Consider the following 19,890-nt stretch of genomic DNA (forward strand, 5'->3'; position numbering starts at 1 on the left):
GTCCAGGGCTGCTCCCCCTGAATATAGTGTACAGGGGCATCCCGGCTGGGTATGGATGCCAGCCGCCTGCCACTCCAAGTTTATGAAGAAGTAACATTGACTTAAGATACTAAAGTTATAGTTTAATGGGGGCAATGATCCAAATGGAAGGCTAAATAGGGAAGCTAATGAGGAGAGCAGCTGGGGTAAGTGGTGGAGAGGTTTGATGGTTTTAAAAAGGGCCGAGCCGTGGTGATTATTAGACAGGGATAGAAACCGGATTTTTCAGGCTCAATGGTGTAGCAGATATTTTATTAAATACTTTTTCTACATTTTCTGTAACCATCCCTGCCATTGAGAAAGGTTTAATAAACCCCATTACTTTTATTATATTTTTGGATATTGGAATTTTGTTTTCGCCATCTATAACCCACAAAGTTGCCACCATTACAATAGCCCCTTCACACACAAACATTTAAAAATAATTATATTTATATAGCACTCTTCTAACGCACTCAAAGCACTTTACGTAATCAATGAAGGAGCTACTTCAGCCACCACCAATGTGTACCATCCACCTGGTTGGTGCGACAGCAGTCATTCTTTTGTCAGTACACTCACTACACATTAGCTATTAGGTGGTGAAGGGGTGAGAGAGACAGTCAGTCAGTAAGGGACAGGGGATGGTTAAGAGGCCATAATAATCAGACCATTGGGGGTAACTTAAAAAGGACAGTGGGAAACACCCTACTCTTTTTAAAAGATGGCCAGGGATCTTTTAAGTTCACAGAGAGTCAGAACCTCGGTTTTATATCTCTTGCGAAGAACAGCATGAATGTTTACATCACCATGTCCCCATCACTGCATTAGGGCATTAGGATCCATACACAGACCACATGATAAGGCACCCCCTGATGGCTTCATCAGCATCTTTTCCAACATTTCCAAACATGCCTGGCTTCAGGTGGAATACCTGTTTTGAAGTGCAGTTATGGCTGCTGGCCTTAATTATGGGTGACACGTCTTCCAGAATTAATGTGAGCAGGCCAACTGTGTAAAAGATGGATTTAAACAACTAATGTATGTGTTTCTTTTACAACCACACAATGATACTCATAAATAAGTTTATGACGCTGTATTTAAAAAGAACTCCCCATATATCTTCTGTCTTTCTCCTTAAGCACGGCAACTGAGTGACAGCTTTACTGATGAGATGGAGGAGGAGGAGGAACCTGATGATGATGAGAAGGAGGAGAAGGATGGCCAGGAGGACTTTCAAGAGAATTCAAGCTTGGCCCCCTTAAACAGCAATCTACGACAGGGCTCAACAGACAGTAACATCTCTTTAAAGGTGAGGGGCCATCCGTGCTGTCTTCCACCAGTCCATATTTAATAAAAATATTTTCAGCCCATAAACTCCTTAATTCCCATTCACCCAATGTTTTAATAACACATGGATGTAACAGTTTTAGATCCCAAAGTAAATAATTTCAGAGACACAAGTAGATATCAATTTAAATGTGTCTATAGGACTTCTATGTGAAAAGAAAAATTTTAAGTGGACTTTTCATCCAAGATCCAGTTTGCCAGCTTTCTCATGTGTTGCCTTGGAAGAAGTTGTTTGAAAATGACTGTTGGTGTTCCCATAAACTATTATTTTATATTTAAAAACTCACATCCACCCTTATTACTATATGGTGAAACTGAATCTTTGCTCATAGCTCAGTCCTAGAGTAAGTCTAACAATGTTTCTCAGTTGATCTCATTTCTCTCTCCAGTTCTGGGAACAACTGCACTCAGTACATTATTATTTAGTGTTTCCTCCTTTGACTTGCACTCCATACACCCAGCAGTGTTTTAATTGCTTGTCTTGCTGAGGACAGTGACAAGTAGTCCACAAGCAATCCCGACAGATAATTCGTAAGGTCTTTTCTAACTGCAGTCTCCCCAGTGTATAATTATGTTATACTGTTTCTTGCAATGTGAAAACGGAAAAAAAAGATCAATTGCTACTTATCTGCAGAAATCTGAATTCTCTCCAGGCTTACTTTGGCATACTTGTTAATTCATCAGGCTGATTTACAGTATATCTATCTCTATCTCTAAATGCAACCAATTTGTCCACTTTATTGTGTTGATCAGTTATATAAATAAAATAAGGCATAAGCCCTTGCACCTGTCTTTGGCAGGTGGCTGACAGGACATCATCAAATTCAGAAAGTAGCATTTGCACCATTTGTTTTGTTGTCTGTGTTGTCATTTTCTTTACACTTGCTCCTTTGCTTAAAATTTGATCATTAGTTTCTTAAGGGTCACCTTTTCAGAGGTTTTCTGAAAGTCTACACGAATAAGCTTTAAGTCCCCTGCTGCTAGTGGTACTTTTTGCTTGCTCATAAAACTAAACCACTTTATGCTAAACAGGATCTCCATTTTATAAACCAGTACTGACAGACAGACATCACACACATCTTTATTTTTATAATCAGGTTCATGGTGTATAAAGCAAGTCTGGCTAATACCAAGAGTTCACCTTGCTTTTCCCAGCTTCCTTATTTTAATGATATAATGTTATTGCAAACCAAATTATCACATACATATAGTGATGAGCAAAATAATTTGTGCAAAATTGAATTTAAAATGAGACAAATTGTGTCCCCCAACCAGTGAACAGAAAAAGGACTATCCTGTGATGCTGGCCTTAGAGGCAGAATTTCAAAGATTAAGCCATATGTAAATTGACAAATAAAAACAAAAGTTTAAAATAGGCAAAAGAACATGAACATTGGACTGAAGGTGACTGGAAATGTGCATTATGTTCAGTATACTGGAGTTGTCTTTCCTCTGTTGCAGTTGATACTGGTACTTGGTGTGTATTTAGTGAAGAAGACAACTGAGGATCTTTAAGGCATTTGTTTGGATGTCCTTATCCTCTTGTGCAACTGCCCATCTAGGCCTTCCATCTTTTTACTATACTGCTTAGATCCAGTTTGCCCTCTTTTTTTCAAGACAGTATTAGACACCTTTGTATTTTCTTTTCTTGGCAGTCTGTCACATGGAGTAACCTTCATTCTGGAACAAGCCAATAGACTGACATGTTTCTTGAGAAAGCCATTTTATTTTGGCCATTTTTGAGCCCAGAACTGAACTTTAGGAATGGTAGTATCTTGTAACCTAAGTGAACAGGATGACAGGTTTGAATGGTGTTAATACAGTTAGAATGGTTTTGTTGTACCAAAGCGCCTGTATGTCTGGTCACTATTTAGCGAATGGATGTAGATGTGGTGCACTTCTACAAGTACTTAGGGGTCCACATTAATGAGAGGTTTGACTAGTCTCGGAACACAGAGGAACTATATAAAAAATGGAAGAGCAGGCTCTTCTACCTTAGGAGATGGTTTACTTTAATGGGGGAAGTGACATCCTTCACATCGCCTACAACTCTGTGATGGCCAGTACAATTTTCTCTGCTTTATTGTAGTGAGCTGGTATCAACACTTCAAGAGAGGCCTACAAAATCATCAAGCTTATTAGATGGCAAGCTCAGTTATAGGACATAAACTGGACCCCCTGAAGGTAGTAGCAAAGGAGAGAATTAAAACAAAACAGAGTGCCATTTTGAACAATGTTGCACATCCTGTCTCTGACACACTAACACTATTCAGCAAAGTGTGTCAAGAAACGCTACTAGAGCTTCTTTATACCAACAGCAATACACCACTGTAATGCCTCACTGTGACAGTGACTACCAAGTCAGAAGTTTTGTTTTTTTCTTTTTAATTTATTCTGGTGTGTGTTCAGACCATTATGTGTGTGTGTGCGTGTGTGTGTGTGTGTGTGTCGGTCTGTCTATCTATCTATTTATCTATCAATAGACATGATTAATTAAGGATAAGCTAGGGGAGTGGACCATTAGATAGATAGATAGATAGATCATTAGAACACTGAAGGAAGCACCCCCCAAACCCGGGGTTTGGGGAGTGCTTCCTTCAGTGTTCTAATGGTCCACTCCCCTAGCTTATCCTTAATTAATCTGTGCTCCAGCCATTTCGCATCTCTGCCTGAACACATGCTAAGGAGATGCGGACAGATCAGCTGCTGTTTTGCTGCTGCTGCTGCCAAGCTGTGTATTCTGCTTGTCACTCTGCGCATTGATCATTTAAAAGCCTATGCAGCAGCTGTCCTTTTGTCTCACTGCCTTGTCTCGCAGGACATTAAAATGTCTCCGAGAAAATCGCATATCGTCTCCTTCCAAGCCTTCCAAGATTTTTTTTTTTTTATAATATAGAGAGATTTAATAGTATCTTGATAAATAAGATTCAAATTTCTATCAAAAACATGAAACCTTCTGGGTGACCCCAAATGTTTCACTAGTAGTGTACAGTATATATTTGTGTGTCTTGCCATGGATCAGCATTCCATCCCTGACTGTTTTCTACTGTGAACTCAGTACTGCTGACTCCATCCCCTTGAACTCTGAAATGGATTAAGGAAGTTTAAAATAGGTAATTGGATGCACGTCTTGACTGTCCCATATGCTATGTGCTATCTGTCTGGCTGCATAATTTTCTGGCTTTTGATACAGTTAACAGGCAAACATAAATAGATGCATGTTTTATGTAGGGCCTTTTGTGTCAGGATCTCACCCATGGTTTGACGTCATCTGGGTAGTAGCATATTCAGCATGTTCATTTGCCAACACTTTCTTTCTTTTTTTTTCTTTTTTTTTTAACATTTTATTAGTTTTATTAGAATCAAATAACAATCCATACAAGCAAGACAAGTTTAACAAAACTAGGTTTGAAACAAATCAACCCCACCCAAGAGAATGAGAGCTAGGCCAGCAGAGTAAAACTTTAATAATAGTAAAAATATGTAAATAAATAAATGAATAAAAATAAATAGAATAAAAAAGAGGGGAGATAATCCACTTCCTCAATTTAAGTGTTATTCTAAAATGTTATTGATTAGATCCTGCCAAGTTTTGAAGAAGTTTTGTACAGGTCCTCTAAGTGAGAATTTGATTTTTTCCAATTTCAGATAATATATAACATCAGTTATCCACTGACTTAAAAGAGCTGAATTAGCATTCTTCCAGTTGAGCAAGATAAGTCTATGTTTCAATAGGGAAGTAAAGGCAATCATAGTTTGTTTGTCCTTCTCTGCTTTAAGCCCATCTGGGAGTACACCAAACACAGCTGTTAATGGGTTAGGAGGGTTTGTGACACCAAGGCTGTCTGAAAGGCATTTAAAAATTTTGGTCCAAAATGATGTTAATTTGGTGCAGGCCCAAAACATATGATATATGGCCCAGTGAAGCTGGAACTTAATTGCAACGTTTGCAGGTTGGATCTTGCCCCTGAAACATTTTGGACAATTTTAAATGAGAGAGATGCGCTTGATATATAATTTTAAGTTGGAGAATTGTATAATTTGTGTGTATGGAGCTTGAGTGAATTCTATGCATTGCTACCTTCCACTCCTGTTCTGAGATATTGAGTGACAGATCCTTTTCCCACTGTACTCTGAGATCTTTGAACAACACCTATTTTTCTGCAGGACCCACCACTGGATATACACGACCTACAGGAGTTTGCTCTGCGTCCGGCACCGAAGGATGTTACAATTCAATGTCGGGTTACCAGAGATAAAAAAGGAGTGGAGAAAGGGATGTTCCCTACGTACTATCTGTACCTGGAACGTGAAGATGGCAACAAGGTGAGTGGGGGACATGACATTTTTTACAAAAACAGCAGTAGGAGCTGCAACTTTTATATCAAGACTCCGTTCTTGACACCATGCATGGGCAACTGCTGTCACCAATTATCTCTGGAGAGCTATAGCCTGGCATGAAAGGACAAATATCAATGTCTCAGTGTCTTAAACTTCAAAATTATCATAAAAAGTGTGAGAAAATCACAACATTTATATATCATTTGTTGTTAGACTGCATTCTTGAGATGCAGTACAATGTTGTAATGTGCAGTGTGACTACACCATAGTGATTGTTCACTTGTTTTGCATTTATAAACATTGTCATGTATATTAGCTAACACTATCATTATGGTTCACTGTACGAAATGAAAGTCCCACCTAAAGTGTAATTATATATAAGAAGTTCTTCCCAAATTCTAAAAAAAATCTGAACATATTCATTTATGAGAAACCTGCATTTTTTTCCAGTTAAATAACATAGAACACCACTTCCCACAAAAGTATGAAAGAAAGATTGGAATTCTTCTAGTTGAGCAAAAAATAATCTTTGTGAAAGTAGTGTGGTGTAGGATATCACAGCAGACTTTTCATAGCAAATGTTATCCCATGTGGTGTTACTCAAATACTGATGTTAATGCATTGCATAAGAAACATTTATAATTGTTTTAGCATTGCTGAAACCTGTTATTCTGTTCAATAAAATAAGTATATTGTCTTTGCTTGGCTTGCAAGATACTGGTATTCATAAAGTTTGATTCTGGGTTCAAAATGGCCATAAAGAGGCCAATAAAAAATGTCAATCTATTTTTAGTGAAATGAAGGTTATTTCATGAGACAGATTGCTATGAAGCTGAAAATATCATACAAAGATGTCCACTACTTATCTTGAGAGAAGAGGGCAATCTAGATCTAACTTGGATAGAAAAAGAAGTGGAAGACCCTGATCGGAACAAGGCTGTAGTTTGAGAAACGGACTCCTTATAGGTCCTCCTTAAGTATATGATATAAACTAATGTCATCTGCATCAGTGACAAGACAACTCTGGAATGCTGGTCTTATAGACAGAGTTTAAAAAAAAAAAGCCATACTTGAAACTGGCAAATGAAAAAAGGAAAAAAAAAACAAAACATTTTAACCTTTCCATTTTCTCACGCAGTAATGGTCATTTGCAACATTAGTAATGCCTTGGCTATTTTTAAAATTATTTTGATTGTTCCGATAAAAAAAATATCAAAAATGTGAACATTTCTGGGTGAGTCCAAATTTTTTAATGCTAAAGTATATTTGCTTAGAATGATTTAATTGTAGAAAATTGCCCAAATTGTTGCATAGTGATGTGGGAACTTGACGACATATGGTATATGTGACCCATCAACCATTTGTAGTTGAATTAGGATGTGTTTGGTTCTTAGAAAACTAGAATGCATTTCTCCTTTTCTGAAATTTTAATGGAAAGGGTCTTTTCCCTTCATTCTATAAGACCAGCAAGAGATAAATTCCTTACATTTTTTTTGATATACAGTAGAGATGCTATCTGGAGATTAATCACATTTAGCAGCATTCAGCTTAAGGGCAAGTGAGGGACTGATTCCCCCATCTTCCCAAGAGATGGCACTGTTGTGCAAAAATTTAAAAAGCAGTAAACTTGCCTCAGTAATTTAACATTTTTTATAATGCAATTTTAGATATACTTGAACTTTGGTATCTTGCTATTTTGGAGTAGTTGTCATCATAGTGAATCATGTTGACTACAGTTTAGCATTTTGCTCATTGAACAAGAATTGGAAATTTAAGAATGTTCATTTGTGTGTCTGCTTTTGGTGTTGATTATTTGATGTTCATTTTGAGATATCTTTTAATACTGTCCTTTGGTGGTTTTACTATATGAGAAAATAATATTTCAAAAGATTTTCATTATGGGGATCTGTTTTCTGCTTGCAAATTTATTTACTTATTTGGCTGCTGCCTTTATCTAAAGTGACTTTAAAACATCTGAGATACAATTTTTTTGATTTTCCAGTTTTAGATCAGGCTGGTGAAGTGACTTGCTGCTCATGGTCAAACAGTGTCAGTAGCAGTATTTGAACCCTCAGCCTAAGGCTTGACGTTCAGAGTCTTCACCACTATGCCACACTGCCTGCCTAGTCATATTGCATTGCTGTATCACACTGCTCATTTGGGGACAGAGACAACACAATCTTCGCTTACCTTCCCCAACCCCATGAGCATAGCTGATCCAACCAAGGTTATTTCCCAGGATCACCTGCTGTCACGTACCAAAGACAATCATTAAGCTGTGAGCGGGTTTCATAAGTTCTCCTCTTTAAGTGTTTGATCCTCTCCCTGTTTCTCTTTCTCTCTGTCACACTCACTGACACCACACATATACTGCACATGGTCTTAGGATGGCTAGGTCTCTTCTGACAGGATCTCTCTCCCAGGTTTGTGTAGCTGAGCCAGCAAAGCAAAATGCAGACATACAAATGTATTCATGTTGCTTTCATATTCAAGCGTCACATATTCCCCAAAGTAATGACACAATCCATCCATCCATCCATTTGCCAACCCGCTGAATCCGAACACAGGGTCACAGGGGTCTGCTGGAGCCAATCCCAGCCAACACAGGGCACAAGGCAGGAACCAATCCTGGGCAGGGTGCCAACCCACCGCAGTAATGACACAATATATTTTAAAAGTCTCACATACAATCTTCTGTGCCATCTTTTTTTTTTTTTTTTGGCACCTTAACAGTACCATCAGAATGTACGGTGGCGTATTTGAGCCACAGAGAAAAACAAGTAAGGACATAATGAAAATGTCTATTTTGTGATTAAAGTGGAAATTTCGGCTTTAATCTCGAAATGTCCAGTTTAACCTGGTAGTTTATCATTAAAGCAGACTGTTGTAAACGTCATCTTAAAACCGATCTAGTTGTTAAATTGCTACGTGCTTCTGGGGCTTCCTCCTGAACTGACAGCAGTGGCAAGCAGCAATAGATCGCCACACAGAGCACATTAAATTTATAATATTCCAGTTCTCTGCACATTTAGAATTCTTAGATTTACAGTATACTTGATATCACTTTCATGATAAAATGTAACTTTGTTTAAATAATGAATGCTGTTAATAGTTACACATATGGGGGTGGCACGGTGGCAGAGCGGTAGCATTGCTGTCTCACAGGGAGTCACATGTTTGTGTGTTTGGACGCCAGTGTTTGTGTGTGTGTTCGTGTTTATCTTGCGATGAGCTGATACCTTGTCCAGGGATTTTGTTTCTGTCTTGCGCTGATACTGCTGGAATGGGTGCATCCCTTAATTGATTTTCAAAGATATTGTGGCAAGGTGTTCTCAGAATTTAATGGATGTTTCGGTGCCTTACTTTTGGTTTATTTTTGGGGTAGAGCTTATATTACAGAGCAGCCTGAAAATCATGCTAGGGCTTATTTTCGGAGTAGGTCCTATTTTCGGGGAAACACTGTATATAGGTTAAAAGGTGAAGTAAGTGATTATCATCAGGGACAACAGATATGAGTTTATTTGCCCTTTATAAGTTCTACAGTGGTTTCTTATCTCATTTTTCTTTTTTTTTTATTTATTAGAGGACATTACATACAATAAAGTCAAACTTAAACAATGAAGAATTCAGTCCTCACCAGAGAGAAAGAGAGGAGAGCCAACAGTATGGGGAAAAAATAAAAAAAGAAAATCCACAGAAGGGAGAATGTCCTTTTACCCAATATAAATGCTTATAAAATTTTATTAATTAGATCTTGCTACAGGCGGCACGGTGGCGCAGTGGTAGCGCTGCTGCCTCGCAGTTAGGAGACCCGGGTTCACTTCCCGGGTCCACCCTGCGTCGAGTTTGCATGTTCTCCCCGTGTTTGCGTGGGTTTCCTCCGGGCGCTCCGGTTTCCTCCCACAGTCCAAAAACATGCAGGTTAGGTGGATTGGTGATTCTAAATTGGCCCTAGTGTGTGCTTGGTGTGTTTGTGTGTGTCCTGCGGTGGGTTGGCACCCTGCCCGGGATTGGTTCCTGCCTTGTGCCCTGTGTTGGCTGGGATTGGCTCCAGCAGACCCCCGTGACCCTGTGTTCGGATTCAGCGGGTTGGAAAATGGATGGCTGGATGGAGATCTTGCTACATTTTATTTTTTTTCAATTTCAAATAGTATAGAACATCAGATTATTGATATATATTGATGATAATTAGTATTTACTGGGGTACAAAGCAGGTAATATAAAAAAGTACAAGTTTGTATTTCTATTGCAGAACAGGCTTGTAAATATTCGACCATTTGTGTCAATTTCACAGACTTTACACATTGTATATTTGCCACCCAGTAATAAAATTGAAAGTTAAGCAGTACCATGCCACCTTCTGCTTTAGGTCTTTGTAGTGTCACCTTTTGAATGCATGAACATCTCAAATTCCAGATAAATTAAGTTATAGTTAAGTCTTAATTTCTTAAAGAATGATTTGTTAATGTATATAGGAATGCTCTGAAATAGAAAAAGAAGCTTGGGAAAGATGTTCATCTTGACAGTATTGATTCTCCCTACTAAAAAGAGATGGAGAGCTGTTCACATCCTGTTTGATTTTTTTTCCAAGCTGATAGCAGAATTGTGTTGAAAAAGATCTTTACAGTATATTTACTTGTGATGTTTAATCCTAGAGAGATGACTTCTATCTTGTTCTTGATATAATAACTGCAATAATAACCACAGAGACTTCTGAAGCTCACTGACATGTTATGTTTCAGTGCAATAAACAGACTGGATAAAGGATAGATTAATTGACCAAAGAAACATATGTTCTTCTTGATTTGCAAAATTTTTTAATTTGGATGATCCGACTGAGTTGACATGGTGGAATAGTGTTCAACAATTCCCAACTCACAGACCTAAAATTGGTTTGAATCTCAGCTTTGTCTGTGTTTATGTGGAATTTGTATACTGTTATCTTCTTTCTGACGGTTTTTTTCTTTTGTATCTCCAATTTTTCTTCCATGCATTTTAAGTTTATAGATGATAATAGAAATTGCATCAGTTAGTGAGATTTTGTGTGTGTAATATTTTTATTAGTTTATATTGATATTCCAGTGACATCATTTTGTCACCATTGTGTTTCATTTTTATGGACACTACCTTTTTATGTGTCTAGCTGCTGTGATGCTGTATGGTTACTAGGCATGTAATACAGTGCATCCGGAAAGTATTCACAGCACATCACTTTTTCCACATTTTGTTATGTTACAGCCTTTTTCCAAAATGGATTAAATTCATTTTTTTCCTCAGAATTCTACACACAACAAACACCCCATAATGACAACATGAAAAAAGTTTACTTGAGGTTTTTGCAAATTTATTAAAAATAAAAAAATTGAGAAAGCAATGTACATAAGTATTCACAGCCTTTGCCATGAAGGTCAAAATTGAGCTCAGGTGCATCCTGTTTCCCCTGATCATCCTTGAGATGTTTCTGCAGCTTAACTGGAGTCCACCTGTGGTAAATTCAGTTGATTGGACATGATTTGGAAAGGCACACACCTGTCTATATAACGTCCCACAGTTGACAGTTCATGTCGGAGCACAAACCAAGCATGAAGTCAAAGGAATTGTCTGTAGACCTCAGAGACAGGATTGTCTCGAGGCACAAATCTGGGGAAGGTTACAGAAAAATTTCTGCTACTTTGAAGGTCCAAATGAGCACAGTGGCCTCCATCATCCGTAAGTGGAAGAAGTTCGAAACCACCAGGACTCTTCCTAGAGCTGGCCGGCCATCTAAACTGAGCGATCGGCGGAGAAGGGCCTTAGTCAGGGAGGTGACCAAGAACCCGATGATCACTCTGTCAGAGCTCCAGAGGTCCTCTGTGGACAACCATCTCTGCAGCAATCCACCAATCAGGCCTGTATGGTAGAGTGGCCAGATGGAAGCCACTCCTTAGTAAAAGGCACATGGCAGCCCACCTGGAGTTTGCCAAAAGGCACCTGAAGGACTCTCATACCATGAGAAAGAAAATTCTCTGGTCTGATGAGACAAAAACTGGACTCTTTGGTGTGAATGCCAGGCGTCACGTTTGGAGGAAACCAGGCACCGCTGATCACCAGGCCAATACCATCCCTACAGTGAAGCATGGTGGTGGTAGCATCATGCTGTGGGGATGTTTTTCAGTGGCAGGGACTGGGAGACTAGTCAGGATAAAGGGAAACATGACTGCAGCAATGTACAGAGACATCCTGGATGAAAACCTGCTCCAGAGCACTCTTGACCTCAGACTGGGGCACCGGTTCATCTTTCAGCAGGACAACGACTCTAAGCACACAGCCAAGATATCAAAGGAGTGGCTTCAGGACAACTCTGTGAATGTCCTTGAGTGGCCCAGCTAGAGCCCAGACTTGAATCCGATTGAACATCTCTGGAGAGATCTTAAAATGGCTGTGCACCGATGCTTCCCATCCAACCTGATGGAGCTTGAGAGGTGCTGCAAAGAGGAATGGGCGAAACTGACCAAGGATAGGTGTGCCAAGCTTGTGGCATCATATTCAAAAATACTTGAGGCTGTAATTGCTGCCAAAGGTGCATCGACAAAGTATTGAGCAAAGGTTGTGAATACTTATGTACATGTGATTTCTCAGTTTTTTTATCTATATATATATAATTCACTAAGCCGCCGACAAGTAGACACCCATAGAAAGCATGCAAGATAGCCACGCCCACCAACTCTAAGACCATTGGATACGACGACAACTTGCAGAGCCACGCCCACCAACTCGGACGCAGCAACTCACAGAGCGGGGCGTCATTCGCGTTCGTCACTGCTACACTCCACATGCACATCTGAAGAAGTATGTTTGTCGCGGATGTGAATCGCTGTATGCGGCGTGTAGAACAGTTTGCGAGGGGTATCCCATGGTCTTACAGTTGGTGGGCAGGTCTCTGTTAGTTGCTCTTGCGAGGTTTAGTCTCTCCCTGTGCATATCCTGTGCGACACACACATACAGAGGCAGCGCGAGATAGAGAGCCGCGCACACACACAGGCAGCGCCAGAGAGAGACAGACGCGCACACACACACAGAGGCAGCGAGAGAGAGGCTGAGCACACACACAGGCAGCGCCAGAGAGAGACAGAGGTACACACACAGGCAGCGCGAGAGAGAGACAGACGCACACACACAGGCAGTGCCAGAGAGACAGAGCCGCGCACACACACAGGCAGTGCCAGAGAGACAGAGCCGCGCACACACACAGGCAGCGTGAGAGAGAGAGACAGAGGCACACACACAGGCAATGAGAGAGAGAGAGCCGCACACACACAGGCAGGGCCAGAGAGAGAGAGCCGCGCACACACACAGGCACAGGCAAGAGAGAGAGGGCTGGACTCATAAGGTAGGAAGGCAGTTAAAGAATGCACTGGGCTTGATTTTGTTTTCACTTCTGTTTGCAGCGACTGGTTCGTAATGTGCATTTTTGAAATGTTACTTTTCTTGGTGGTTTATTAAATTACGGATTTTTTCAAATGTTCATTTTTTGTTGCTATAGTGCAAACTATTGCAGTGTTAGTTTTCTCTGCTGTTCAAAAGTGTTAGTTTTTTTTTTTAAGTGTTCTCAGTGTTAATTCAATGTTTTTACATTTAGTTTACTATTACGCAGTGCATTCTATGGTTTAATTAACTATATTTGTGCTTAAAAACTTACAAAAATATATATTTACATATAGTTCGTACTGCGGTGGGTTGGCACCCTGCCCAGGATTGTTTCCTGCCTTGTGCCCTGTGTTGGCTGGGATTGGCTCCAGCAGACCCCCGTGACCCTGTGTTCGGATTCAGCGGGTTGGAAAATTTCCATACAATCCTATGGGAGAAATTGCTTCGGTTCACAACCAAATCGGTTTGCGACCAGAGTTTTGGAACGAATTATGGTCGTGAACCGAGGTTCCACTGCATCGGTTATGACGCACGACCGCGTCCACCATCGCAAACTGTTTTACACGCCATGGTCTTAGAGTTGGTGGGCGGGTCTCTGTTAGTTGCTCTTGCCAGCGGGCACATGACCAGGCGGTGTGTATGCTTCAAGACCAAGGGTGGACGTGACAGCACCATCTAAGAAGAATCATATTTGTCGCGGATGTGAATCGCTGTATGCAGCGTGTAAAACAGTTTGTGAGGGGTATCCCATGGTCTTAGCAGTGTCTATGCTTCGATGTGAATCGCTGTATGCAGCATGTAAAATGCTGTATTGTATGTTGCCCTCTCCAGAGTAACATCTTTTAATTCACCTACAGTCGTATCCTCAAAACCAACCCCATTTGGACAACTGTGTCTTTCAGGAAGTGTTCACCCATCAATACATAATTATGCGGCGTATGCTACGCCACGGGTTGGCTAGTTTTTAGTAAATGTTCAAAAACCTCAAGTAAACTTTTTTCACGTTGTCATTATGGGGTGTTGTGTGTAGAATTCTGAGGAAAAAAATGAATTTAATCCATTTTGGAATAAGGCTGTAACATAACAACATGTGGAAAAAGTGATGCGCTGTGAATACTTTCCAGATGCACTGTACATGTGTAATGTGACCTTTGACACCATGGCAGCCATGATTTAAGATGGTCATGTTAGTTAAACAGTGTTTAAAGTATAAGAAATTAGACTTCTCAAGCAAAACAAAATTACATTCTGATAGTGGTCTGGAATTAATTTGATTCTTTGATTTTAAGTTTGGTGTTTGATATACCATTTAGCATATCAACCTCTGCAACATTTCTGCATAAACCTCAAAAATAAGTCAGTACGTGATGTCTGCCATTCTGAAAATTCACACTGTTCAAGGAGGCTGGTAACTTTGTTCTCAATGAACATCACTCTGCCCTGCAACGGATGAGTGTCCAGTAGCTTACTGTCACCAAAATCTTGGTCCGAGCAGTTTAAATAAATAAATGCATGGATGACACTGCCTTGTATTTAACTTTTTATTAAAATCAACATGTGTCATGTGTACATCAGTGCTTCTTTCTATTTTTACAAGATGCAGCGAGAAAGGAAAACTGGAATTGCAGAAAATCTAACACTTTATGCACCTGCAAAATCTTATAATATGTGGCTAACATGGTCAATATACCTGTAGACATACTTCACCTCAAAATATTCTGCAAATGCCCACAGAAGGCACATTGCAATGTTTAGCTTTACAAGGTAATATTTGAATAACATTAATATTTCACATAAACTGCCTTTACTATCACATATAAATAATCGACTTAAACAAAAAATCATAATGCATAGTGTTGAAAAAGAAGCACCTAAACGCAGCCCGCTTCTTCAAGACACAATGTTGTTCAGCAGTTAGCAGGTAACATCGTACATTTCTGAGTTATGCCTTTCTGAACTCTGATTACATTTCCTAGTAATGAAGTTACACATCATAATCACATAATAGTTATTGATTTAACTAAAGTATTGTTAATGATATTTCACATATGCCTCTAAGCAAATAAAATGTAAATGTTGCAAATGTCTTGAAGGGCGGGCAGGCATTCCATTTCACATAATATTCAAATGTGGCTACCTGATCAGCATCCTTGGACAAATTTGCACTGTTAATACTCACTGTTTTCACACAGATGAACACCTACTGAATATGTGTATTATTTTACAATATTAGATGATGGTTTTACTTTTTCTTTTGATTTTGAGATTTGAGTTTTACTTTGAAAGATAATACATTTTCACGTTTACAGTGCATTGAAAGAATATAACTTATAGAGAGAATTTAATTCTAGTTTCAGGAAGATAGAGAGAATTGTACTGTAGGTTGTTTCTGGGAACTTGTATAATTAAATATATGATAGCTGCATTCATATTTTAATGTATTGTGATGTACAGATCAAATTATGGGTAATTAGGTTTACAGAGGCAAAAAAGAGTCAGATAACCAATCAAATGAAAACACTGTAGGTGTCATATGTTATAAAATGAAGTGCTGTATCCCAGCAAGCATTTTAATTTTTCTGTCCCATCTTTTTAATACTCTCGCAAAAATGAAGGAGATATCTGTGTACAGTTATCTCAGTCTTTACTTTGTTAGTGAATGTAGGATAGTTAACTACTCAATCTACTGTACATGCATCTTGATGTCCCCACTATCTCTTGGATTATGGCTGACCAACGTTCCGTAGTTTGTGAGTCTTAGGGGCTGCATATCAGAAACCTGTCTCCCCTCCTGTTTACCCTCTACACAACAGAGTTATATTTATAGTACAATACTACCACTTTCCACCTACAGACATTCTTAGGTCACTCCTCCATCATAGGCTGCTTTAATAAGGGTGACGAGTTGAAGTACAGGAGCCTTGTGGAAGACTTTGCGATGAGGTGCTGGGAGAACCACCTTTAGCTCAACATCAGGAAGACAAACAACTTGTTGGTGGACTCAAGTCGCACCAAAGATCCTCTAAGATCAGTCACCATTCAGGGGGAGTATGTGGAAGTGGTGCAGAGCTACAAGTACCTAGGGCTTCACATAAACACCAAACCAGAAGCAGACTGTACTTCCTAAAGAGGCTTAGGACTATGCAGCAAGCTGCTAGAAATATTTTACCAGTCCATAGTAGACTTTTCTACACCATTCTATGCTGAGGTCTCCTGGGGAAACGATGTTAGTGCAAAAGACACAACATGCCTGAAAAAACCTATGGACACACTGGAAGCTGTTGTGGAAAATACAATGGTGGCAAAATACCCTCCATCCTCTCTAGGAGGCAATCTTCTGTAGCAATTTCACTTTAGTTTGTGCTGAGCCCATCTGGATAAGCCCTGTCATATTTGCTGTCTGCAGGTGTTCTTAATGGCAGGCAGGAAGCGCAAAAAAAGCAAAACCTCCAACTATCTGGTGTCCACTGATCTCACTGACCTGTCCCGGGAAGGAGCTGGCTACATTGGTAAAGTCAGGTGAGGATGGCAGCTAGCATCGGGTACATATTTGGCAGAAATTATTAAATGTGCCAAGAGGTAAATTGGCATCTCAGGTACAATAAAGCTGTTGCTGTTTTACCAGGTCCAATGTTCTTGGCACAAAGTTTACTGTTTATGACAATGGTGAAAATCGAAACAAGAAGCCATTCATCAAAGAAGTGGAGTCGGTGAGGCAAGAGCTGGCCACTATCTGCTATGTGAGTACATCCTTGTGTACTAGACATATGGGGGCAGGTGGTGGTCACTTAGGAAGCATTTACTGCAAATAAAGCATGTTTTTGGTCATCCATCATTGATATTGATTGATATGATCTTTTAAGTTATTCTCAAAAAAAGGTCGATATCATCCAAAACTGAGTGGTACATACTACAGGCAGCAGCAACATCTTCTGATGGAACAAACCACTGATCCTTATTGTTTCATTACCTTTTAAAGAATCCACCATTACTAGGAGCTAGGGATGGTACATGCCATTTTGCTGCTATAGTCAAATAAAAATGGTGCCATTTTCTTGAATTCACATTATCATAACATATACAGGTTGTATGTCACCAAATATTTGCCCCTACATACACAGAGTAAACATTGTAACACTGCAGCACTTCCAGTTTCAACACTTACACGTAGGCTATGGATATAAATGGTCGATGCTTGAGCCTTCCAAGGCCCACAAGGCTTTAATGATGGTTTCAAATCCTGCACTTATGCAAATCTCTGTCACGCATGTGTCAAATAACTCAGACTGGAATTCTATGGAGGAAAGTAATTCTGACACTGGAGTACTCTTAAAAGCTATTACCTAGTTACCTAGTATGAATATTAACCAAAATAATGCTGTTTCATTAATTTTAACATTGCTGATAATTCTATGTAAAGAAGACAAAATGCAGGAACTGATATTGTTATTTCTAAAAAACTCTGGTGGAGTAGTATGAAATGCCACATTTAATTATGAATTCTTGTTTTCTGTGCATCCTTCTATATATATATATATATATATATATATATGTGTTGATATGTATACAGACTGAATATTTCAACTATAGGCGATTAGGAGTTCCATTCCTGACAACATTTGTAACCCCATTTCATAAGTCGGATTTTGGACTGAACATGTCTGTTAATGGAAATATTGGCAAAAATGCAAAATGCTTTATTACTTATTTTACAGAAAAACCTACTCTGTCAAACGTATTCATAAAATGGCAGTCATCCAATATTACTGTACATTAAATCATAAAACACAAAAAATTAAACCTAAATGACCAAGGGGGGTGGGGTAAGTATAGTGGATTCAGAAAGTATTCAGACCTCTTCTCACTTTACATATACACTTTTTTGTGCTGAAATAATTTTTTCCCCACATCAGGCAACAGGCAGGAATGACAAAGCAAAAGCAGGATTTTAAAATTTTTACAATTATTTTTATTATTTAAAAGTATGCAGACCCTTTACTTAGTATTTGAAGCACTGTTGGCAGCAATTCCAGCCTGGTGTCTTCTTCACACACCTGGATTTGGGGATTTTTTGCTATTCTGTTCTGCAGGTCCTCTCAAGCTAAGTCAGTTTAGATGGAGACTGTTGGTGAACATCTAATTTCAGGTCTCTCCAGAGATGTTCAATTGTGATTGTAATCAAGTCCGGGCTCTGGCTGGGCAACTGAAGGACATTCCCAGAGTTGTGTCTAAGCTACTCCTGTGATATCTTTGCTTTGTGCGTAGTGTTAATTGTTATTTTGGAAGGTGAACCTTTTACCCAGTCTGAGGTCAAGAGTGCTCTGGGGCAAGTTTCCATTAAGGATATCTCTGTACTTTGCTCTGTTCAGTTTCCCTCAACCCTGTTTGGCCTCCCAGCCCCTGCCACAAAACACCAACACCACAGCATAATGCTGCCACCACCATACAGTACTTCAGAGTTTGGAATGGTATTGCGCAGGTAATAATCAGTGCCTCATTCCTTCCAGATGCTAATCTTAGTTTCATTTGACCAGAAGATCCTATCTCTCACAGTCCAAGAGTCCTTTAGGTGCCTTTTTACAAACTCCAATTGGGCTGCTTTGTGTCTTATACTGAGTAGATGCTTCCACCTGGCCAGTGTGTCATAAAGCCCAAATAAGTGAAGTGTTGCAGTGATTGGAATCCTTCAGGAAGGTTCTCCCATCTCCAAATAGGTTCTGTTGAGCATGAACCAGAGTTACCATCAGTTCCTTGGCCACCTCTCCAACCATGGCCCTTCTCCATAACTGCTCAGTTTGATCATGTGGCCAGCTCTAGAAAAAGTCTTAGTAGTTTCAAAGTACTTATATCTAAGAGTTATTAAGGCAACTGTGCTCTTTTGAACATTTAATGCAGCAAAATTTGTTTTGTAGCCTTCCCAAGATCAGGGCCTAAACACGATCAAGTCTGTAAGCTTTGCTGGCATGGTTGTTCCTCAACTGTAGGACCTTTAGACAGGTGCTGTATGTGCCTTTCCTAACCATGTCCAATCATTTGAATTATCCACAGGTGGACTACAAACAAGGTATAGAAACATCTCAATAATGATCAATAGAATGGTATGCACTTGAGCCAAATTTCAAGCATCATACTCCTAGCAAAGGGTCTGAATACTAGTACTTTTTTTTTCAATGTGATATTTCAGTTTTTTTATTTTTTAGCAATTTGCAAAAATTTCTAAAATCCTGTTTTCATTTTATAATTCAGGGGCATTGAATATTGCCGGATGTGGGGAAAATAATGAATTGAAATGATTTTCACACAAGGCTGCGACGTAGCAAAATGTGAAAAAAAAGTAGAGGTCTGAATATTTTTTGATTCTAATGCAATTTTTGAAAATGACACAGTACCTCATTGAGTTTGAAAAGGCTTAACGATGGCACCAAAAAATACCAGTTGCTGATGACTGGTTCCTCAGCTGAAGTGTACTAAAAATTCTATATTCCCTGAGAAGGCATGGCTGGGAGGCATACTTAGGATGCTGGAAATTTTAAGCAGCAGGTTTTCCTGCTCCTTAAATAAACAGACAGACAGCGGCCTTTCGAGCCGCTTACCTGTGGCGGAGTTTACTGTGTGACTGAGTGGGCGGCCAGTTGCATTCACAGATAAGTGCACACAAAAGTACAAAACGACTGAAAACTGTGCCAAAGTCTGTAGTGTGATGTGCTGTTCCTCACTATTAGTGATGTTTGCTGTGTATTCATTTGTGTCTGAAAGTCTGCTCCTTTCATAAGT

General features: G+C 39.5%; 1 protein-coding gene across 2 annotated transcripts in view; it reads left to right on the forward strand.

Moving 5' to 3' along the window:
* Window positions 1-19,890, forward strand: part of LOC114661360 (tubby protein-like) — a 60,720-nt gene that overhangs the window by 31,682 nt on the left and 9,148 nt on the right. For both annotated transcript variants that reach the window (XM_028814575.2, XM_051934150.1), the window contains 4 exons: window positions 1,161-1,330; window positions 5,536-5,694; window positions 16,523-16,635; window positions 16,742-16,856. In XM_028814575.2, the coding sequence (XP_028670408.2) occupies window positions 1,161-1,330; window positions 5,536-5,694; window positions 16,523-16,635; window positions 16,742-16,856 (557 nt within the window). The remainder of the gene's footprint in view (window positions 1-1,160; window positions 1,331-5,535; window positions 5,695-16,522; window positions 16,636-16,741; window positions 16,857-19,890) is intronic.

The sequence above is a fragment of the Erpetoichthys calabaricus genome, chromosome 11, assembly GCF_900747795.2.
Source record: "Erpetoichthys calabaricus chromosome 11, fErpCal1.3, whole genome shotgun sequence".
NCBI classification, from domain to species: Eukaryota; Metazoa; Chordata; class Cladistia; order Polypteriformes; family Polypteridae; genus Erpetoichthys; species Erpetoichthys calabaricus.